The following is a 24,750-nucleotide window of genomic DNA, read 5'->3' on the forward strand; positions in this document are numbered from 1 at the left end:
TCTTTGTTCAAGAAGATTTGTGGCCTCAGAAGATGATACATAATGTGCAATCAATGAAATTTAATTTGGGTACAAAGGATTGTTTTACTTCATTAAACGAAAATGAGACTTAAATGAACGGTTTCTTATCAATCTTTACACTCTCAATTTCTTAATTTTGTTCCCAACATCTCCAAGAAAACTCAAACAGGGACGAACCTTACGGCTGTCTTCAACAAGTTTATTTGTTGTCTACCCACAGGATTCGCTGAACATGTCCTCAACCACTTTAGCTTTAATATAAAAGATACCTAGATTTTGTTCTTAGAACATTTACCGCAGTTCCTCATTTTACAAATTCTCCAGTTTCTGTAATCACAGACAGTTTCACATATTCTTCTTCTCCAAAACAATTAGAATTTGCTTCTTTTTTTTAAGTCCCCATGTTTTAAATCTATAGATTACAATTGGTCTAATTTTGTTTTACATGTAAACACCACTATATATCCACCTTGTAAACGAAGTATACACCATGTAAACTATATAGGTTAAAGAGCTGAACTATGTCGGTTTCTGGAGAGCGAAATACCACCTGTTCCTTGAAGACTCTTCCTTTTATTTGTTCTAATATTTCATTTCTTTGAATGCCAAGAGTTCAAATGGCCTGCTCACTTGAAGACATGACTTCCAAATCTTACATTTTCTAGATTTCCACGTTTCCTTCATGTCTAGGTTCTTCACGTTTTCTTGTTGACAGTTTTTTTTCCCCCCTGCATCCCATGTTCAGAAGCATCCTTTTCATATTCTTCGAATGTAAATATATAAAGTCTTGCCAGTTTTTAAAATCGAAAGAAATTCAAGCATTACAATAATTGTTTGTTGGTAGCACTACACAATTGACATATACATGCTATTATATATTATTTAGGCTTGACTAGCGTTAGTAATGTTACGTCCTTCTGGGTGGGCAATTGGTGTCCTAGTGACCTCTCTTTATTCTATAACTTCGCTTCACGGACACCATACGCAGCACACAATACTCCTTGTATTCCGGCCATACAGAAATCTGCACACACACACATTTACTCGCACGTTATATCTACAAATACAACACTGGTTCTTACACAATATCAATAATACAGCAGCTTCTCTTAGCAGCATTGTCGACAATTCATCACAATAGTAGACACTCAAATACACACTCACACATGTGTATACAATAGACTCTACTCATATTCTCGTACTCATTCCCATCCTTTGGTCGTATTAATGCGGGTATACCCGTATTACTGTTGTTTTGTACCTGCATGGTTTTCCGTTGTGACCTACTAAATACTATAGGTCTTCATTGCGTTTTTTTCCTTTCTGTTTTCTCGCTGAACAATTTTCGTCTACTGAAAAATATGAATAAAATACTCACGTTTTCCTTGGATAAGATTTGTTTGGGAGTGCTGTAAAGTCAAAAAATACTGGATCCAAAAGATTTATTGATTGGGCCTCTCTGGAGTGACAGTGATTTTTTTTTAACACTTTGAAGGCGCCTATAGTAAGTTCAATGCTTATGATTAAAAAGGAAGGTGATTAAGAGCTACTAGTATAGACAGAACAGCAGTTTGCATCTGGAAATACGCTGTACTGTATTGTGGAAAGTCTTTTGACGGCCATTAAATTAGGATTAGGATCAGAAGCAAATCTCTACAAATGCTTAGGTTTGTATTTAGGAATACGAGGAATTTCTCTGACAGCCGTTCTTATATCACATTATATAAATCCCAAAGTAAGACCCCATCTAGAATATGGTTCTGTAATTTGGAGTCCGTTTTGCAAGGTCGTACATAAGGCTTCTATTGAGGCTGTTCCAGTACAAGTTCTTTCAGTGGTTAGCTTGCCGTTTGAAAATCCCTAATGAAACCCTAATCCATTCCGATCTACAGCTCACTCTCAATATTCCTCCACTTGCCACCAGAAGAATTTACTATGATCTCTCTTTCCTCTGCAAACTTCTCCATTCTCAAATAGACTGTCCTTACCTTCTTTCTCGAATTTCTTTTAATATCTCATCCCATACTACACGACAATCTTCTCCGTTGAATGTACCGTACTGCAAACATAATTACGTTTTTTATTCCCCCAATCTTACGTATGATGTGGACAGCTAATCATTTTAACTTAGATTTCTTTGGCACTGATATACAAAATTTTCTAAATAAAGCCAGATGTCAACCATTTCTTTGAACTATTTGTATTGTATAAATCTGTATAATAACCTCTAAAAGGTAAAATAAAATGCTAAAGCCTAATTATAAATTAAACCTAAATTATAGACTGAGAACTATTTGTATTATTTATGTTATTTTAAAAAAATAAAAAATAAAATCTACGAAGACAGAGCTACCCTAACGTAAAAGTTCATTTTGTACATGGAAATCAGAACTTCTTAATTAGTTTCAGAAGGAAGTAATTTTATTTATATTAAGTTTTCAATAAAATTTATTCTTGAATTTTTCGGATTTCTTGGCAGAAGTTTTCAGAATATTAAAATATTCAGCTGTTGTAAGTAGGTTAGCCACAAATGTTCAGTCTACCTGGATATAAAGCCTGAAATGAATAGTAATAAAAGTAAATGAAAATAACATAATGTTCTTCTAAAATGATGAAGCCAATTTTGCTTTTCTCCTTTCACCTATTTCATTCTTTATGAATGTAGATATCGTACAAGTATGGAAATTAGAATCTCTCAGCTGTCAGTTCCATTTCGCTAAGTCCATTATCTCCTCCAATTTCTTCCACTCAGCCTCTCATACCCCAATGATCGAGCTAAGAACTTCCTTTTTATTGAAAATTAATACTAACAGTACTTCTGTGATACTTTTCTCTTACAATTTGGAAAATCGATAAGTGTCTGCTTGAAATAAGTTTCCTACAGTTATAGTCTCCTTGAACAATTTCCCTTTGTTTTTATACAATGTTCCCGTAATTCTTATTGTATATTGTTTACATGTCATTAGATAGCAAATGACTGGAAAATGACGACATGGTCTGTGAATAATTTAGCCGTTCTAATAAAAGCTCAATTAAAGTGACCCGAATAGCAAAATTTCCAAAAAAAATTAAGTGACAGATTGTTTCAAAAATACCCCAGCTTACAAAAGGTTCCATGTCAGTTTCTCTTGTTAGAAAGTATTTTCTCTTACTTTCTCTTTAGTAATTGGAAAGTTGCTATCAAAAAAAATGTTGGAAATAGTGTTTTAACGGAACAATGTTTCTTCTTGTTCTTCTTCTACTTGTTTTTTGAGGTGCTCAAATAAGTAAAAATTATTTATAGCACAAAAATTCTTATGTTTAAAGATATAAACTTCTTTAAGTCAATCTGGCGAGATTTCGACATGTTTCGTTGTCCCTTGAGTGTTTCTCAGTAACAATTTACCATTCTGTCAAACTTATGTGAAAGAACCATACAAATGAATACCAGACTTTCAGTTTCCATCCATTAAGACATAATATAAAGAACATTCACTGCTGTTACCCAAATCTAAGAAAATCTGTGCCAATTTACTGAATAAATTTTCAATTTTTTTGGACTTTTTTAGGAAAGCGTACATCGATTTTTATTGTTAAAGTAAAGTAATCGCCTATTTTTTCAGGCGGGCTTCACGTCCAACAACCAATTAGATGTCGTGGACGCAGGCGTCTAGCAAACATACTTTACTGTAAATTTCTTTTATTAACCATTAAATAAAATCCAAGTTCTAAAACCGGGAATCGAACCCAGTACCGCAATACATAATAGCTTTACAGGTTTCGCCTCTAACTGCTCGGCTACCGTGGCGCCTGATGTTTTGTTAAACTTTGTGTACCCAATTGAAAATCTATCACTTTTATATGATTTTATTTTTTATAAAATGTGGCTTTATGAGGGTTGAAACTCTAAAAAATCAGGAGCGCTGGTATTCAGTGATTCATAGGCTAAGGAAGCGAGTAACTTGTAGACGAGGGTTTGGAGAAATGTCATTGTTAATTGTTGTACATTTTTCTTATTTAGTATTTATCTTTAGCAACATATGCCTTCATAATGTTCCAGGCTATTGTACTCACAATAGGATTAATTGTAACAATTTTGGAAGGGAAGGGATTACCTCAGTAGATAGCAAATTGGATTCTCACAAGTTCAAATTCAGTTCTGGCACAGATTTTCTCTGTCTAGGAACTTCCTGGTGACAGATTATATAAACAGCTCTCAGAGTTTACAGAAAATCAATTAAACGTTACATTAATTTATTTAAAAAAATAACTCAGAAATTATTCTGTAAAATCGCACTTTCAGTTCACCGATTTTACCATAATAGTGAATTCAATAATACTTTTTAAGTCCTCTTAAAATAAAATATTTGTAAATGGTGCTATCTTAGTAAGATATACATATTATTTGTCCAAAATAGACAATACATACACTTTGGTTATGTTGACATTACTGAATTTCTTTCTTCATCAACAACCTACCAAGCCGTCAAGAATCTGCTCTGGCACAGTTGATATACGTATTGAAAGTTTGCTAGTAAATTGGTGTTCCAAGTGTTGAGCTAAGTTTTTTGCAAGTCGCCCTATCACGATCTCTACATTCCAAAAAGTAAGATGACCTTAAGTTTATTTAATATTTGTTTTTAAAGGGCAACCACTGTTACTGTCTCAAATAACTCACATGAAATAATGAAATGTATTCAGATAATAAAACGGTGGATTTTTAGTAAAATAGTAATTTTCCTTTAGATGGTGGGTCTCCTAGGAATCTGAGAAGGCTAATCCACTTGGTAACTTTCACTTTTCTATTTCTCGTGAGGATTTTTTTTTTTTTTTTAATGAATTGCCTTCTTTAAGAGAGTTAACAAGTAAAAGGAAATTTCCTTAAGGAAAGGAAATAAACAAACAAAATGAATCGCAGGAAGTTGTAATTAAACTTTCAAAATGCTATTAGTCGTCAATTCTCTTTCTACTTCCAATCCAACTACACTATGTTCGCGTAATAAAACTGAATTATATCATCAGTTGAGAGAGATTATAATTAACTGTCTGAGAAGTTCTTTCCCAAGTAATTTGTATACTGAGAACCTTAATTTAATAGAATTTGTAATTTTGTTTTTATTTTTCCAATATGTTATCAAAAATACTTTTTTCAGATTTTAAAGAACTTAAAGATAGAAAATATTTATTATTTAGAAATTATGATCATGTTCATAATTCATGAAACATTCAATGATCACGAAATACAATTAGTGTTCACATTGATTTTCGAATAAACACTACCAAAATATTATTCGTAATTTAGTAAAATAGTAAGCAATTTACAGCAAAATATCTCGCATTATTTCAATTTATTTTCTTAATTAAGGCGCTTTAAAGTTTGATTCCACTTTCGTCCGAAGTCACCACGTGCTTTGCCGAGCGATATACTTTGATAAGAGAAATCACACTGCCCATCAGAGAACATTTCTGTGAAGAGAAAAACTTAAAGGTAATACTGTTAAATTCGAAAATGGGACTTTAAGTGAAAGTCCTACGCTCTGGCCCCTGGGTTCATTGTTTTCCTATTTGTGTTACTTTATTATATCATGAAGATTTTTCAAGAAAATAGTTTGGTTCCTTAGCACCAAAAATTATCAGACAAATCGTCTCTTCCTGGATGCAGTCCACTTAATATACTTACCTCGAAGTAACTGAAAAAGAAAGACTACTGGATCAAGAATTTAGTTCAATGAAGTCTTTAAATTTTTTTTTTTTTTTTTTTTTTTTTTGCGTTTATTTTTGCTACAATCAGCGCGTTAGCGCTATAAGTAACAGTGATAACAGGGTAACAACAAATAACAGAAGAATACGAGTGGAGAAGTTACCCAGTGGTAACACTCCAAAACAGGCTATTAGTCGCTCTCTTCACTTGAGAGGAGATCACGAGGCCACTGTCTCTTAAGGCGTCTTGTCGGGTTGTCAGGAAGAGTTCTAGAAGAAAGATTTTTGGCTAGAGGATTTATATGAGATTGCAGGCTGAAGTGGAGTTTTCGGTATCTTGTTTTAGCGACTTGTGTGACAAAAGGGATGTTAAGGTCAGTGTGTATAGTCAAGTTGGAGACATAAAAAGGAGCGTTTACAATAGTTCGAAGAATTTTAGATTGTAGAGATTGAATCCTTTGAAGATTGGAGCGTTTGGTTGAACCCCACAGCTCTATTCCATACGCCCAGATGGGTTTTAAAATAGCTGTATAAATTAGTCTTTTGTTGTCCAGAGAGAGTTTTGATCTGTTGTCTAAGAGTCTTTTAAGTAGTCGATAGCGTCTGTTCAGTTCTGTTCTTTTAAGTCTAGTGTGGGGGTTCCAAGAAAGTCTTCGGTCTAAGTAAAGCCCAAGGTAGCGGGCAACGTTTACTACTGGTAGAGGTGTTAGGTTATAGATGACTGGAGGAAGAGTAATGCGACGAAGAGTAAAGGTGATATTTTGAGACTTGGTTTCATTAAGTTTAATGGCCCATCTCTTGAACCACTGTTCTAAGGAGGAGAGATGTGACTGCAGATTTCTGTGAGCAAGTACAGGATCATGATTAGTGGACAGTAAGGCGGTGTCATCTGCGTATGTGAGAAGTGTAGTGTTAGTATCTGTTGGTATGTCTGAAGTGTAAATGGAGTAGAGAATAGGACCCAGAATACTGCCCTGTGGAACTCCAGCGTCGATATGCTTAAGTGGGGAGAAAGAAGATCCAATTTGCACTCTGAAGTACCTGTCGGACAAGTAAGATTTTATGATTAAATAAAACGTGGCAGGTAGAATATTTTTAAGCTTCCACAAGAGGCCAGTGTGCCATACTCTATCGAAGGCCTGCTGCACATCAAGGAAAGCCCCTGAACAACATTCTTTCTTTTCAAGAGAGGATGCAATTATGTCCACTACTCGATGACATTGCTGAATAGTAGAGTGGTTACGTCTAAATCCAAACTGATGATCTGGGATCACATGAGAGTTTTCGAGGATAGGAAGGATTTTTTTGAGAAGAAGTTTTTCGAAAATTTTTCCTAGTACAGGCAATAAACTAATTGGACGGTAAGACGAAGGATGTTGATGAGGTTTTTTAGGTTTTGGGATAGGACGGATTACGGAATACTTCCACAAGACGGGGAAGTAGGTTGTTCGGAGAATTGCGTTGTATATGGAAGTCAGAAATACCATGGCTTTTTTGGGAAGATTGCAGAGAATGGTTGGAGTAATGAGATCAAATCCAGGCGCTTTCTTACGTGAAAGATGATTTATGACGTGCTGAACCTCAGAAGGTGAAAATGGTTTGGGTGGGAGTGAGAGAGGAAGAGGTGTGTCCAGATCTTGTAGGAGAGATTTTTGGAATTGTGAGTCGATAATGTCAGAATGTGGAGTGAATGCATTTAAAAAATGAGAAGAAAAGAGAGCAGCTTTATCACCATCGGAAGTAGCCCATGATCCATCGCTACGTCGAAGTGAGGAGGGTACTGGTTTGTAGCGGAGGATTCTTTTTGAAGCGGTCCAGAGAGATTTGTCTTCGGTAGTCAGTGATAGTGTATAGTTTTCAAAACGTTCATTTTTTAAGAGCTGTAGTTCAGTCCTGAGTAGATGAGTAAGTTTGTTAAAGATTTGTTTGTCTGAGGGATAGCGGGAGCGCTGCCATACGGCTCGTGCTCGTCTCTTATCTGTGATGAGTTGTCTTATGTATAGTGGTAAATTAGTAGTGTGATTATGTTGTTTTCTGGTATGTGATGCAGATTGATAAATGGAATCTTGTATTGATGTTGTGAAATGTTGTACAGCGTTGTCTATGTCTTCACTTGTTTTAAGTACAGTTTGTAGATTTAATGAGTCGTCTAATTTAGATTGAAATTTCTTCCAGTAGACCGGGCCACATATCAGAGATGGTTTAGGAGTACTAAGAAAAGGATTTATGTTGAGAGTAATCAGTACGGGGCTATGATCTGAGGAAGGTTCAGTTAGAGTGGAGATTTCATAGCATTGAGACATCCGATAAGTGACAAAAATATCTAGGATATCAGGGAGCTTAGATAGAGATGTAGGCCAGTACGTAGGATGATCCGGTGATATTACGCTGTAATTTCGGGCGTGAAGAACATTTAGTAGAGTATGGCCACGTGGATTTGTTGTGCGGCATCCCCATTGTTGGTGCTTGGCGTTGTAGTCTCCACCGGACAGGAATCTGGGACCAAGTGTTTTGAAAAATGAAACAAACTGTTGTTGAGATATGGATTTGTTTGGAGGGCAATAGACAGCTGCGAGATTAAAGTTATGAGGATGAGCGGATAAGGAGATACTGCATGATTGGAGATAGTCAGTAGATGATGGAGGAAGGTTATGATGTGAGAGAGTATTGCGAATTAGGATTGCCGCACCACCGTGGGCCGTGTCATCGGGATGGTCAGTCCTGTATGTTTTGTAGTCAGTGATGTAAAAGTTTGATCTACTAGTAAAGTGGGTTTCAGTAAGTAAAGCTATGTCAATACGTTTGTCGTGTAAGAATGCGTCAAGTTCGTCTCTGTGGGAGTTCAACCCATTGGCGTTCCAAAGTAGGATGGTTAAGGATTGTTGAGTTGGAGAAGTCAAGGGTTGAGACGAGGAAGTAGTTGACTAACTAAAGTGTTTAGAAGATTAACGAGTGGAGTAAGGAGGGATTCGAACCTTTGGAAAAATGAGTTGAGAACTGTCGTTATGTCGGGTTGTGTAGATGGAGGTTGAGGAGGAAGAGGTGAGTACGGAGAATAAGACCTCGTGATCTCCGAATAAGAGAGTCCTCTGGTAGCTGGTTGGTTGAAGGGCTGCTGCTGTGGTTGTGATTGCTGCTGAAGGTGTGTCTGCTGTTGCAATTGAGGCCGATTCTGTGGTTGCTGAGGTCGTTGGCGCGCTGTTTGCGGGAGAGCCGGGAAATCCTTGAAAGCAGACGTTTGAGGAGGCTGAGGGTGATGGCCTCTAGAAGGTAGGTGACCTCGGGCAATCTCTCTTTCCCGACGAACTCTTTGAAGCTCTTTGTGAACTTCACATCCTCGGAAGGCAGATGAGTGAGCTCCAGAGCATAGGGCGCATGTGGGAGGTGTATCAGGAGATTTGCTGCAGTTTTCCCATAGATGAGGACCAGCGCATTTAACGCATCTCGGGGCTACGTGACAGTAAGCCCGCGTGTGTCCGTATTGCTGACATCTCTTGCACTGCGCTATTTCTTTAGTTTTGTAGGGTTCTTCTACCTTGATTATTGTATTGAGTAGCCCAGTGACGTTGAATATATTTTTATTGTGGGTATCTGGCTCTAAGTCAACATAAAATAGAGGCAGCGGATTTTTGTGGACAGGGTGTCGGATGTTTGTTACGTTTCTTACGTTGAACCCTATTTGTTGAAGTTCTTCTTTAATCATCTCTGGAGGAACTGTGTAGTGCAGGTGTCGCAGAACCACTCGGAATGCTTTATCTTTCTTGAGCTGATAAGTGTGATACTCAATTTTTTGATCATTCAGATAGTGGACAACTTTCCTGTAGGCCTCAATATTTTGGGTAGTTACCAGTATATTGTCCAAACGAGACTTGCACGAATAATTATTGGCTCCTATTAAGTTCTTCAGATGGTCATTCAACATCACAAAGTTATTGATTTTGTACACGTGTATAGGGGGTGGTTTATTATCACTGGTGGATGGATCGCTAACCTCTGGCAAGACGCTAAATTTATTGTGGGTGGCAAAATCGGATACATACTGTACATTTTGTTGCTGCTGCTGTTGAGGAAATGAAATTTGTTGTAGGGAGGTTGACTGAGACAATACGCCTCTCTGACGAGTTAGTGGCGGCGAGGGGACCGGAGCAGTCTTTTTACTTTGCTTCTTTAGTTTTCCTTTCCCAGGTGAGAGCTTGGCCATCTCTGAAGATCGTTTTGGTTTGTTCACTGAGGAGGTAGTAGATTCGTCCCCTGAGGTAAAAACTCCCCCCATATCGGTGTCACTTAGAGCCATTGTCTAAGCTGGCCGAATATGGGATTTCTACACTTTATTTTATTGTTTATATTATTTTGTAAAAAAAAAACTGTATAATTACCTAACCTTTCTAAAGAATCACTTCTCTCTTCACTGAGCAAATTGTTTGCAAAGATCTAGGCGAAAGATAATTATAACGAAGAATAAAGTATCTTTTTAAGTTTATTGAAAAGAAGGAAAGAGAAGAGAAGTCAGAGGAAAGAAAAGAAAAGTCATGTAAAGTTAATGGAATAAGTAAACTGGCAATAACACTAATAAACTAAATATATATACACAGAACTAAAAAACTATAGTTAACAAATGTTTTAGAACACAAAATATATACTAAAATCCAATCAAAATTACTTTAAATAAGTATTTAACGAGGAGCAAAAATATTCGCGTATATTCACTATTTTAGCACCCAGCTGATCTCTCTTTAAATTTAAAAATGAAAACCCTAGTTAATTCGAACTTTGCCCATTTTTTTTTTTTTTTTTGGCGCATCAACAGCTGAGGTTATTAGCGCCCGGAGCTTTTTCCAGTGCACTGCCGGCCTCCGGACAGTGTTCTCTTGTTACAGACAACACTGTCCATCACCGGACAGTGAGCTGTAAGAAGCTCATAGGAAGAGAAAATCTAAGCGTTGGCTGCTGAATTCGAACCCGGGAGCTCCGCGTGGGAGTTCAGTATGCTAACCTCATAGCTAATCCCTTTCCTAACTTTGCCCATTGAATTTATATCAGGCAAGCTTCTCCTCAGAGCATTTACTCATAGTTGCATTTTGTACCGTACAGAATATTGTTTTACGCAGACGGTTACCCTCTGGTTATTGCTACAACTTCACAAACTTAAAGACTGCCACGAAATGTTCCACCAAGATGGGTCAAGATAATTCATCCCTTTTATGGTTAATGGTTTTAATTATTGGAACTTTATTAAGTTTTTTTCTTAAACTAATTATCTTTCGGTAATAATTTGGTACAACTATTTAACATTCGAAAGTAGCACCTGATGTGTCGAATTATTGTTGAGAGGCCACAATCCTTCAAGTTAAGAAGTCAGTTTGCTGCCTACCTTGTTGGTAGAGATTCAATGCTGGAATGATTGTAACAGTTTATATGTTAAAGTCGAAATCAGATAAAATGTTGACTTCTTTATTTAATTATCCTTCCTAACCAGTCAAACGCATCTTCTTCCGCTTCTCGTTAAGCTCACAGTGTTTGAAAAGCAAGATTTAAACTTTGAATATGACTTTTTCGTTAGCTTAATGAAAAGTGATCTATAGTCTTACTTGAATTTTTTTTTATTTTTTACAGAAGATAAAACTTAATATCGCAAGGAAAAATATAAACAATTTAGCAGATAACAAACTTAGTTCCTAAAAAACTTTCAAGGTTTTCGAAATAAATTTAAAAGTAAAATAATAATATTCTTTTCTAAAGCCTTTATTTATGATTGCAGCTTTATAGAATGAACCACTTAATTACGTAATTCTTTGTAAGAACATTTAATAAGCATAACATAGAATTTTTTTTAGAAGCCACGTGATGATCAAGTCACGTGTGCTTGGACAAGGAGATTGGGTAAAAATAAACCCACTAGCAGAATCCTAACAGAATGTAATTGCGTAATGATCGTTAAAACAAGAAATATTTCTGTAACTTATAATAATTATTATGTATTCTACGTGAAGTCATAGAGGAGCCGCTCTGAACGTCTGGAGAACATTCCCTTACAGTTTATAAATAATTATGATCTGTCCGAATCTTATTTAAAGTTTTGTTTTTCCACAAGTATTAATTTTTTAGTCGACTAATTGTTTTTTTATGGAAAATTTATAACTAATGTAAACAACTTTAAGATCTTCGGGAAGTCATTCAAATTAAAAAAACGTTGTTTGGATATGTTCTTATTTCGATATAGACTAAAGCAGATCAAAGTTTGAAAAAAATATTTATTTATTCATCTACATTAATATTGTCGCCTTCAAAGTAGTCCCCTTCGCATACAATACACTTGTGCCAGCGCTTTTTCCAATCCTCGAAACACTTCTGAAACTCGATCTTTGTGATAGCTTTCAGCTCTTCGCTTTTAATGTCATCTATGCTTGTAAAACGACGGCCTTTTAATGTTCTCTTTATGTTTGGAAATAGAAAAAAGTCACATGGAGCCATGTCTGGCGAATATGGAGGCTGGGGCATTGTTAAAGTTTTGTTTTTGGCCAAAAATTCACGAACAAGCAATGAAGTGTGAGCAGGTGCATTATCGTGGTGCAAAATCCATGAATTGTTTTGCCACAAATCCGGGCGTTTATTTCGGATTGCTTCACGCAAACGGCGTTGAACTTGTAGGTAGTACTCCTTATTGATTGTTTGACCTTGTGGCAAGAATTCATGATGCACTATGTCATTAAAATCGAAGAACACAGTGAGCATAACCTTCACATTCGACCGCACTTGTCGAGCCTTTTTCGGTCTTGGCGATCCAGAATGCCTCCACTGGGACGATTGAGCCTTAGTTTCCACATCATATCCGTAAACCCATGTTTCGTCACCTGTTATAACACGTTTCAGTAGATCCGCATCGTTGTCGACTTCATTGAGTGACTCTTGAGCAACTTCCATTCTCCGCTGTTTTTGTTCGAAATTCAACAATTTTGGAACAAATTTTGCTGCCACACGTTTCATACCCAAAACATCCGAAAAAATTTCATGGCATGAGCCAATTGATATGGCAACATCATCAGCGACTTCTCTGATTGTGATTCGGCGATCGTTCATAACCATTTCTTTCACTTTTTTCACGTTTTCATCGGTTGTTGATGTGCTTGGACGTCCAGGTCGTTCGTCATCTTCAACGTTTTCGCGGCCATCTTGGAAACGCTTATACCACTCGTAAATCCTTGTTTTACTCATAGCAGACTCACCATATGCCTTTATTAACATTTCACACACTTTATTTCATTTTTTACGCAAAATTTAATACAAATTCTTTGATCCATTTTTTTTTTTTTTTTTTTTATTTTTTTTTTTTTAGATCTTTTATTGCAATTACATTTTTTTTAACAAACAAAAATCGCCAAGCTCGAAAAACACGTCTAACCTTAACGGCTGCCACTTAAGAAGTAAACAATGAATATTACTGAAAATTTTATCGTACTTCAGGGGCATGTGTACCAACATAATAAAAAAAAAAAATTTACAATCAGACTCTCCAAACCCGCGAAATTTAAAAATTCCCGTTACTTTTTGAACACACCTCGTATATCTATTTATCTATGAAAACAAAACAAAATAGACAGCAATTGTTATTAAAAAAAACCAAAAAAAAAAACCTACAGACCTCTGTTAAAAATATGGTGTTATATGGTAGAGAAATAAGATGCTACAGTAGCCAAATAGGGTGAGCCCGCATAGCTGAGTTGTATAAGTTGTATATAGAACTGAGGGTGATTCCCAGTCTAGGCAATGGCTTGGTTTTATAAGAGAAATTTGGAGTAAAGTACATTTGCTATCCCTTGCGTCCATGACAAGTAATCGGTAGTTGGACGTAAAAGTCAGACTAAGTTGGCGAAGAGTTAAATGAAAGATGGAAAATCAGTTTACTTAACTGCTAGGCCAATCTACAATACAAAAAACTCTAAGTAAGTCTAACAAAATTCAGAATTAGCAGAAATCATAACAGATTTCTGAGAAACAATTAATATTAATATAATTGGGATAAGAGGAACAAGTAATTGTAAATCCCTACATTGCGTATTGTACACCTAGCATTAATAACACAAATAGTAATAAAAGATGAGATAAGGGTTATTGAGTGGTTTATTGAGGTGTCCTCCAGTAATAGTGGGTCAGACTGAATAAGCAGGACAAGAACAGAGCGAGGGTCCTGGGTTCCTGAGTAGAATGACTCGTTACCCCAATCCAACTCTTTAGAATCATCAATTTCTTATCATAAATTTGACACAAAGTAACCTGGGAGGAAGGCACAAGTTCCTTATCATAGTTACTAATATACTTGGCATTGATGAAAGAAATAGGAAACAATAGTACTTATATTTTAATGCAATTACTATGTTTCTTAGGTAGATTCTCTGGCAATGTACACAAGAATGAATTCTATTTAATGTTCAGGAAGAAAAAGGTCATTCACCCGCTGGTGACATTCAGATGAGTCATGTATTGTAAGGAAACAGACCTATGTTGCGTTGCAATGTTTTTTTTTTTTTTCATTAATTTACTCGGAATGTAGAAATGTTTTATTTGGATGATTGAGTTAGCCATTTCTAGCAATATTTAATACATGTGTTAATTTCTACTTTACGATTTGAGCTCTGTTTTTTTTTTTTTTATTTGTACTAGTCTTTCTCTGCTTGATACACGTTTGGACACGGTTGTGTGCCTCATCACTGGCTTATAGATAGGGAGGAGCTATCTTCCGTGAGAGAAATATTAATCTGATTGGTTTGGCAGTGTTACCATTAATCATGAAAATTTGCTGGTAAAGGAAGCAGGACTTCCCAAATATGTACCTCAGGGCCTCACTGAAAGCAATCTTATCCGATAAAAAATTTTTCTTAACAAAGTATAGAATTGGCAAAGCAAACTTTTCCATCAAAGTTTAATTGACACCATTAGAAGCATAAGTGAGAAAATAATTTTAAAAAGTCCTTCCATTATTGATTCGGGAATACATTGTATATAAAGTTGTATTTCTACCAAAGTTATATAGAAATAGAAATAGAAATAGAAATAGAAAAGAAATTTATTATTCTGGGACAATTGTCCCCTAAGAATAAATACAGGAACAAATAGAGGCCTTAACAGTTTGGCCTGTGATCATACAGAAATTAAATAAATAAATAAGTATTTACAAAAGTGAAAATATAATAAGTGAAAATGAAAGTAAAAATAAAATAATAAAACAGCAGGAATTAAGGAAATAAATTAAAACAATTAGAATTTCGGAGGAAGCTGAATAGAAAGTAGATAACTGAATAGACGGGATTTAAAGATGGATAGGGTAGGAGCATGGCGGACAGATGAAGGCAAGGAGTTCCAGGGAGAGGTAGCACGTATTAGGAAGGACTTGTCAAAGGATGAGGTACGGTGAGAGGGAATATAGAGATCAGATGAGCGAGATCTAGTGTTACGGGAATGGATGGAGGATTTAAACTTAAGGAGTTGAAAAATATAGGAAGGCCTTTTGAGACTGGATGACTTGAAAAAGGAAAGAAGCCAAAAGATATTGGCGGCGATAGACAGGAAAAAGCCACTTCACTTCATCGTAGCAGTGCGAAATGCGAGAGTCTCTGGAAATGCTGAAAATAAATCTTATGAAGCAGTTCATGAGGCGCTTAAGCTTAGCTTCAATATCACCAGAAAGACCGCCATACACTAAACAACCATAGTCGAAATGGGGGAATATAAGAGAGGAAACTAGGAGTTGCCGGGTCTTAATTGGAAAAAGGTGACGGGAACTATTAAACTGCTTAAGGATATGGATGGAACGGCGAGAGATTTGGGAAACATGGTTTTTCCAGGATAGGTTTTGATCAAAAGTGATACCAAGGTTTTTCACAGAGGAACAATATTTTATTGGGGTATTGTAAAAGAAAAGATTAGGAAGAGGAGCCAATGATTTAAGGAGTGGGTTGGAGCCAATAACTATAGCTTTGGTCTTTTCTACATTCAGGGTAAGCTTATTGTTCGTGGCCCATGCTGAGATGTTATTGAGGCCTTCTTGAAGTTTAAATACAGCTTCAAACAAATCCGACGGGGAAAAGGATAGGTAAATCTGAAAATCATCAGCATAGAGGTGATACTGGGAATGAGAGATGGAAAGAGGAAGGTCATTGATGTAAATTGAGAAGAGGGTGGGAGATAGGGAAGAACCTTGAGGTACACCGCGTGACAAAGGAAGAAGTGAAGAAGGATTACTATCGGGAGTGACAACGAATTGGGAACGATTAGACAGGAAGGATTGGAACCAACGGAGGGTGCTATTGGAAAAAGAGAGGGATTGTAGTTATAGTGATGGATAAAGACTCATTCACGTCCAAAATGGTGTTGGATAAGAATTCTATTAAGAACAGAATATGTGGATTAGAGTAATTTCTTTAATTGCAATAATATATCTTATTATGAAATTTTTCACACTATATTTTAATCTCTTATTGAAATTTAAAAACAATATTACAACCGTTTTAAATTTTCTATGTGTAATCACCAGCAATATACGATTTGGGATCTCCTATTTTTTTAATGGGCTTTCTGTCAGTCTGTAAATGAGAACAATTGATCTCCTAAAAAAAATTGTTGGTAACCCAATAACATGATTAGGCACCTAGACGATTAAAATCTCTCCACGGGAAGTACCACTTTGAATTCCAATATTTGTACTTTTCAATCTTCTGTACATACCTAACATTTTCTTTTATTTGAATCTTCTTTAAGGTAAATTCGTTTTAGGACACTTCTATTGGGGAGGTTGAAGCTTGCTTCTCTTTAACATGTCATTTTGGGTGATGTAACAATCTACCATCTGTACAGTATTAAAGAGAATTACGTCCCTTTATTAGAAAGACAAATTTTCAGAAAGCATTGTTCAGCTTTCTATTATTTTCTCCATAACCAATACAGTACATTTCTTTAAATTTGGTTACTAATTACATATAAGCAATATCTTTTGTTCTAAAAATTTATTTGAAGTGATTCTAAAGGAGTACTTTTCACTTACATTTAATGTGTAACAGTTTTACTGAATAATATTAGTGATAATTTAATTCATTGCTAAAATTCGAAGTTAGAACTTTATTTTAACAAGCCTATCTTCAGTAGAAATGCTTTCTAGAAGGAAAACCAGGAATCTTTTAAGTTATGGATTTAAATAAAGAGAGAGGATCCAGCAAATATTTCCAATGACTCATCGTATCAGTCATCAAACTAGACGTCCTATTTAACGATCGTTACAATAGTATATTATGTAACACGATTCTTAACTCATTTTGTGAAAACATGTTGGTCCAATTAATTCTATGTACAACTATAAATTGGACTTATAAATAAAATGACCAAATTTAGTATTTATTTTATCACTACAATGGGTACTTTTTTCGACCCACAAAGACAAATAAATCTCTTTAAACTTGCTTTTAACTTATTTGACTGCCAATTAGGACCTTAATGTTTTTTATTTTCTTAATAAGGCGCGTCCACAGTTCATTGGGACCAAAACAACACTGTCCATCTCCGGCTAGGAGGCTGGGCCTCTAAACAAGAGAAAATCTAAGGCGCTTAGTTCTTATTATTTATTTTTATTGCCCAGACTTTTACTGACTTTTTTTTTTTTTATTTTAGAAGCATGAAATGAAACAAAACTAGATTACGAAATATTTAATCCAACTAAATATTTGTATATTGCTGAGTGGGCACAGTTTTAAACCACTCAGCTATCCCGTGGAGGCTCCAAAACTAGATTACAAAATATTTAAAGGAAAGGTTCATTGCTCAAAAAAAATATATATATATTAACTATGATGGAATCAGATAATATGGCAAGTAGGTGTAAGAGATTTTTGAACCAGCAGAATAAACAAAACTTCAGTAAAGATAAAATGTTTTATTAGCTAAACAAATAGTTATCATCAGTTACAAAATATAAAAATGGAATTATAATTTAAAAGAATGTACACTTTTAATTGGATTTTTTTACATTGGCATGCACGATGATCTTGGGTTGTTCGTTACTGCCATCGACATTGATGATTAAAAATGGTAGTATGGAAAAATGATGTATAAAAGATTACAATCTGCAGTTTCCCTTGAAATGAGTTAGAAGAACAGGTTCGTTAAAAATATTTCGTAAAGTAACAGAAAGTGATGGAACAGTAAATTCTGTCTTTCACGATGCGATTATGAGGTTCACTCCAATGCGAAACTTCAGAACCAGACACTCGTACCCAGCATCTCGAAAGCAGCAATATTTGCATTAATTTGTGTCCAATGGTATACCTACCCTCGATATAAAATATTGACATCAGGAGATTAATCCTATCCGATTAAGCCAGGCTGCTCTTATAGCGCAAACTTCAGATGCTATCAGCTCAAAAATGATTTAAGGTTGTCTCGGCAAACTGAAAAATTTGGGCACTGAAAATAAAATTAGCTTGCTTACTACAAACTATTAAAATATATTTTAATTTTTGCAATTATTTAAATTGATGCTCATATATAATTTTGTTTCTTTATTTTTATTAAATTGTTTCTTTATCTAGCAATGGGATTAATACAATAGTGACAAACGTGAATTACGAGTAATATAAATATCACTTGTTGTTATTCAATTGTGCATAATAATAAGGTGCCGGCCAATTAGTAATGAACAATAGAAAGGCAAAAAGTCATTTAATAATCAAAGGATAAGTTTTATTAAAATAAATCACATTTTAAGTAAATAGTAATATATCAGGTTTCACTCTGTTTATCGTATTACATACTTTTTATAACTTATTTTATGTATGTAGAATTCATTATTAGTGGTAGGGCGAAATGAAACATTAAGTGTGAATTCCTTGGTTACTATCAGAGGGTAAAGTGAACGTTTCGCTGATATCTCCCCTCTACTTATGTTAGACAGCAGATAGTCCCAGATGTTCGTTCCAGTCCAGTCTTGTCTCTGATGTGAGTCATGCAGGTATTGTGCTTGTGGTTCGGACCGAGTTGTTGTTAAGTGCATCAGTATTTGTTGTGGAGACATTTTTACTTACTCAACTTGACAGGGTAAGCTAATTTCGTTTAATTTTTGCTTAGTTCGATTAAATTTTTATTTTGATCTGTCTTTTAATTATAAGTTATTTCAAAACCTGTGCTCTAAAAAAATATAATAACAATATTGTCTCGTGTATTTATATTCTAAAGAAACCCCACTGTTAAGGTGCACAATTTACCCTTTGTACTTTTATTAAGTTCATGACAAGACTAGGGCCCCTGCAATGTTAGTGTTCATGCAAACTTATTTTACTTAACTGATTATTATGCTGAAAGTGGCGTAGCAGAATTGACATTTTGGAAGAGATAATTATTTCAGAAAATAAAATAAGTTATATCCCTGTGCGGCCCTTGATAGGCCCAGAAATCAACAAAACATTCCATCCTTGTGTACCCTCTGAACTTTTAACAAGTATCCTGTAAAGTATATTAATGTTTTAAATAGTTCTATTTTAAAAAAAGTAATCAGACTATTTTGTTACCTTATACATACTTTCTTTTCTGGTACTTTTTCCAACTTAACTCAAATTCAATATTTTATAAAAGTGAAGAATTCAGTCCACAAATTGAAAGTGCTTGAGTTCTACTTATCTTAGTACTAGGAAATGGCCGCTTGGTGTCGCTACAATCCAATTCTAGAGCAGACTTTCCACAGTGCTTTTTGGTAACTCGTGTGTTGTGTGGGTTAGCCGACAAGTTGTAGATTACTGGAAAAGTGGGCGTGTTAATATCAAACGTTTCGTTTTTATTTAGTTTTTAAACGTTAAAATTCAGTACTTGTGGATGTAGTTTTATAAAGGAGTGAAATGTAATTCTTTAGTGCAGAAGCTTTAGCTTATTTGTGTGAATTTTCATAGGGATCCACAACTTCACAATTGTAGGTTGCAGGTTATATTGATTTTTTTTTTAAATAATACTGTCTCTTTTTAATTTTCGTAATGAAATTCATCACTGTTAATCTATTAAAGTTGAAAGTATACATTTATTAACTTGTATGCCATTTTCCTTTTATGTAGGTGAAATGAAATGCTCTTAATACCTCCCTACCCTTGCCATATTTTTACTATTGATTTTGTGGAAGTAGTGCCAAATTGATTATTATGATTAACATTAATAAGAGGCTCTTGTAACTGCATGTATCAAATGTTTTGTTAAAAGCATTCAGTATATTCATGTTCTCAATTTCAGACATCTTCATCTACAAAGACCACTACCATGACAACTGCTGCGAAATTGTACGGTAAAGATCTAAGTGAGTACGATGAAATGGACGTTGATCAACTATTGTCACAGTTAACTCAGGAAGAAATTAATATGCTTGTTAAGGAAGTGGATCCTGACGTAAGTAATCTGCATTAATATTTCTTATCGTTTTATCTGCCTATTAGTACACTGATGTAGTGATGGAAATTATTTTATTCGTTTAACTTAAACAAATTTTTCATTTATTCCAACCCAAAAAGCTTAAATGATCTTAGCCAGAATGATTTAGTCCGTAAAATAAATTTGAGGGATCTACGCTAAAAACTAAATTTAGTAAACTTAAATCCATTTTTTATAATCAGTCTGCATGTGGCAAGCATCTAAATAACAACCTTCGTCAATTTTAGCAGATCAAGCTTAAAATTTAATGCCAATTTTTCTAATTAAAAAAATCTTATTTAAGCCTTCTGCGAATTTAACCTTCATCTACATAAAATAATTTCTGCTCATTCCAAAGAATAAGCTTGGTGTGGCTGGATCATTGTTCGAGTTTACTATAAAATGAAATGGTTACAATTGATCATAGTCTTAAGTAATATTTTTTGTGAAAATACCATTAAAAAAAGGGAGGAAGTAATTTTTATTTTAGTGGGTATATTCGTAGGATTTGTTTTTAATAAGCCATTTTTATTTATTTCATTATTTTATCATGAAATGGGTACAGTTTTACTATTAATATTGGCAAATTTTTCTTACTTATTTCTGTAGTATCGTCTTTAAATATGTTTATTGTTTATTAATAGCTTGAAAAACCCAACTATTTTCGTGATTTCCTAATGCTTATAAAAATTGTGTCTGGACTTTTTAGGACACTCTGTTACCACCTTCCCAGAGATGTTCATACGAGTGTAGTAAAAATCCAACTGGACCATTAGACCGGAAGAAATTGATAGAACATATAAATAAACAGGCATTAGAAACACCTGACAAACCAGAATTGAAACCATTTATTCCTGGTACAATTCGTGGCAAAAAGGTAAGAAACACAAAGTTATAAACTTTCCATATTGCAATAAATTTAGTATATAGGCGTATATACTAAATAAGTATAACTCTTTCATATCATGATGAAAGAAAACATTGGTAGGGCAAAAAGAAGGACGCCAGGTTTTTTTCTTTTTTTCCAAGAAATCTATTTGACAACGTTCTTTAAATTTCTTTCCTTTTTCTGTAATATTTCACCATCCATTAGAATGAGCTGACTCTCGAACACTATGCCTAAGCAAGGTTGTTGTAGAAGGCAGAAGGAAGTACCGACATATCGCGTGCATTTTGTTTTTTAGCCCTTGAATGTACCATACTGAGGACTGTCGCGCATTAGGTAGCAAAGAAAGCAGCAATACACTCCATCTAGCACTGAAAGAGTAACGAATGAGGTTCTAAAACGTTTTGCAATGCTGTATAATTTCGGAATTGCTTTCATACTGGTTTAGTAAGAATCATCCCAGCTCTTTGTGATGTACATGGGTTCAAACGAGCAAAAAGTCTGTATAAAACTAGATTTAAAGCAGACGTAATCAAGGAAAATTACAAAATAGCTTGTTCGAATTGCCGAAAAGTCTTTAAAAAAATAAAAAATAAAAATAGTCTTTAATGAATTTTATGTGTTAACTAATTTCTTTTCCAATCTCAGGTAACCAACCTGCTTTGTAATAACGATGTGCGAGTTACCACTTATGTACATTATTAGTCACTAGAAATTTGTGACCAATGTAGCTGGTGTTCACGATTGCTGTTTTTTTAAAGTTGAAAGTATATTACGGTCCAATCTTGGGGCTGCAATGTTGATGAGAAGTCCTTATGCCATTTGCCAAAAGTGCAATTGGTGCTACCTGGACATTCTCTTTATTTTATTTAGAACTCTAAATTCTGCAAACTTTTTTCTTGTTTCCCTTAAAACTTTAATAAGGTTATTAGTGCTGCAATTTTCACCATCATTACCGTTTTCTTGACATGCAGCAGAACGTTAGGCAGGCCAATTGTGGCCGTTTCTGTCGGTGAGGCGCCAACCGGTCATAGTACAAACGTACCTGGTCCACAAAAGCAAGGTTAAGGGGCATTTGGGAAATAAGGGTCCTTCCGATAATTAACCCAATCTTCATTTCTAACATAAGATGGATAATTTTGACCACCTGTTAATGCCGATGAAAATATTCTATGCCAACTGTTTGCAAGAGCTTATCAATTTTGGTTTTTAGTAGCACGATCAGCATCTATCTACCTGGATCCAGATATCTTAATTATGTATACACCTCTTGACATACCTCGATTAGGCCTAGTAGCTGTCTTAAAACCCTCCATCTCTGCAAACAATCTCCACGCGTGGAACCAACTTTAGACGCGCTTATCGACTTATGATTAACTCAGGTCACGTGGGAGATGGCTGGATAATGACATACTTTAAGATTCTGCAGGTTTCTTTGCAGGTGCTACCCTAACTCCAGGATCAAATACTCTTAAATTCACAGATGTAAACTTAACTTCAGTCCACCGCCTATACATTTGTGCTATAAGGATTCCTCGGCGCGATCGTGAAAATTGTCTCTGTAATTTTTATAATTTTTGTTTGGCATAGTTCCATAAAATCAATTAAATCTCTCCCTTCTTGGCTCGGGACACGGTGACTTTGATACTGCTGACCAGCATGTGTTTAGTACGCCACAAATCCTCAAAATGTTTGTCCTTAGAAGTATGTGATTATGGTAAACGTAATCGCATGTGGTTAGTATGAGTTGTGTTAACGCATCAAAACGTTGATTAAAGCGTTTCAAACATTCAAACAAATATTAATTTATTGCCATGCTTAAGAGCGCTCTTTATCACTTAGTTACGGTTTTTTAGACTTCCCTATTTTATGCTTTGGTCTCCTATAAAGAATAATTAAGTATAATCACATTATAACCTTCCTTTAACTTGTTGCTGACGAAATAGATTATATCGTGTGTAAAATATGGTCCTAAATACAAATATTTTTATCAGTCATGACATTAATTTTAAATGTTGGTAACTAGAATGGTAACGTCCAAAAAATTTAGTAATTAACGATCAAAAAAATATTCGTTTTACAAATCATTTTACTAAACATCCATAAACATAATGTAATGAAAGTTTACCAAGGTCTAGACAGGTTACAAGGTCCTTTGAGTAGTGGTGGCAGTTGATGAAGGTTTGCTAATTTAGTAAGGACCACACCTCTTCACGTTACGTTCTTCATCACTGACAGCTCTTTTTCCTCCTTTTTTTTCCTCTGAAGAATTGTATAATTTTAATAAATTCAGGTGGTTTCAGAATGATAATCTTCTAATATTGCGTGACAAATAATTAATTTACTACATAATTACTCGTAAAGCGTTTGAGTAAGTAACATAATGATGATTGCTATTTAAATTTGTGTAGTGGATTCCACCTCCCCAACCAGTCAAAATGCAGGAAGCTGAAGAACAGATAGCTATAGATCTTGGCGATGAATATGAACATGCTTTGAGTGATGCAACACAAGAAGAAATTATTGACCTTGCTGGTGCGTACTACTTTAAATAATTTCATTTATAATTATTATTTAAAATAGTTAATCCTGAAAATCTATTAAAAAAATAACATCTTTGTTTCATTGCTTTCTCTTAGCTATACTTGGTTTCCACTCGATGATGAATCAGGACCAGTATCATGCATCATTGTTAAATAAAGGTCAGCCTGTAGGACTTGGGTGGGATGGTATCACAAAAGCAACACAGCCGAAAGTATACCCGGCTGAACCTCCCAATGATACAGACGTTGATAAAACTATTCAAATGGTAAAAGATGATGATCACGAATTACTACACCTTAACTGGAATAATATCAGGGTGTGTTTTCAAAAATTAAATCAATTGTTACTTTATCGCAATCTGCCTACATATTTTATTTTTACTTGCTCTCTAGCCTTCACGGTTCGTGTTCTTGTTGTAAGACATTTTCTGATAAATGGCCTACAACCATCATTGAAGTTCTAAAAACAAATCAAAAGAATTCCTTTTAATACTCGTAAATAAAATTTTTGAAAGGTTATTAGTAAAAATAAGTGGAAAGATTACCTATCCTACAGTAGATTTGGAACATAAGACTAGCTCACTAGCAGATAATACATGTATTACAATTGTATTCTTGTCTGATCTAATTTCAATTATTCATTTTAGAACATCTCTGATGAAAAATTCACAAATCTATTCATGGCACTAAGAGAAAATACACATCTTGAAACTCTGAACCTTTCCAATGTTGGCCTGGCGGATCGTCATGCTAATAAACTCATAGAAGCTTTGGAAAAAAACGGTACATTAAAAGTTTTAAAGTAAGTTTTTTGTGTATTTATTATTTATTGTTTTTGTTTTATTAAGGATTGATTGAATTTTAATTTATAAAACTGTTGGTGATGCAAATTGTGAACAAAAAATAATCAATCACTCATTTAAACTATTAATACTCATAAAGACTGATTGAGAATCGAACCCAGTTACACAATACGATTCGAATAGAGTCGTACGAATAGACGTGCGAAGCTAATATGTATTGTGGTACTGGGTTCGATTCCCGGTCTTAGGCCTTGGATTTTATTTAATGGTTAATAAAAGAAATTTACAGTAAAGTATGTTTACTAATTGCCTCCGTCCACGACACCTAATTGGTTGTTGGACGTTAAGCCCCGCCCGAAAGAATAGGTGATTACTTTACTTTACTTACACA

At 34.8% G+C, this 24,750-nt stretch overlaps 1 protein-coding gene and 1 long non-coding RNA gene across 11 annotated transcripts in view; one reads left to right on the forward strand and one right to left on the reverse strand.

Moving 5' to 3' along the window:
* The window catches only part of tmod (tropomodulin), a 120,505-nt gene that overhangs the window by 83,285 nt on the left and 12,470 nt on the right, over window positions 1–24,750 (forward strand). For 6 of the 10 annotated variants that reach the window (XR_012458173.1, XM_074127339.1, XM_074127345.1 and 3 more), the window contains exons 2-6: window positions 19,954–20,106; window positions 20,837–21,004; window positions 23,425–23,548; window positions 23,653–23,873; window positions 24,204–24,358. Coding sequence is in view for 8 of the 10 variants with exons in the window: in XM_074127339.1 (XP_073983440.1) it covers window positions 19,954–20,106; window positions 20,837–21,004; window positions 23,425–23,548; window positions 23,653–23,873; window positions 24,204–24,358 (821 nt within the window). In the remaining 2 variants the exon portion in view is untranslated. Of the gene's footprint in view, window positions 1–18,617; window positions 18,778–19,500; window positions 19,643–19,953; window positions 20,107–20,836; window positions 21,005–23,424; window positions 23,549–23,652; window positions 23,874–24,203; window positions 24,359–24,750 lie in introns of those variants that run through there. The other 4 variants (XR_012458174.1, XM_074127347.1, XM_074127342.1 and 1 more) reach the window with 2 other exon arrangements.
* LOC141453769 (uncharacterized) lies at window positions 17,603–19,399 on the reverse strand. Its single transcript, XR_012458175.1, has 3 exons — window positions 19,259–19,399; window positions 19,024–19,182; window positions 17,603–18,147 (listed from the first exon to the last, which is right to left on the reverse strand). It is a non-coding gene; the product is annotated as an uncharacterized lncRNA (long non-coding RNA).

Source organism: Rhodnius prolixus, unplaced genomic scaffold (genome assembly GCF_049639745.1).
Source record: "Rhodnius prolixus isolate KJV_2025 unplaced genomic scaffold, Rpr scaffold_3, whole genome shotgun sequence".
Lineage (NCBI taxonomy): Eukaryota > Metazoa > Arthropoda > Insecta > Hemiptera > Reduviidae > Rhodnius > Rhodnius prolixus.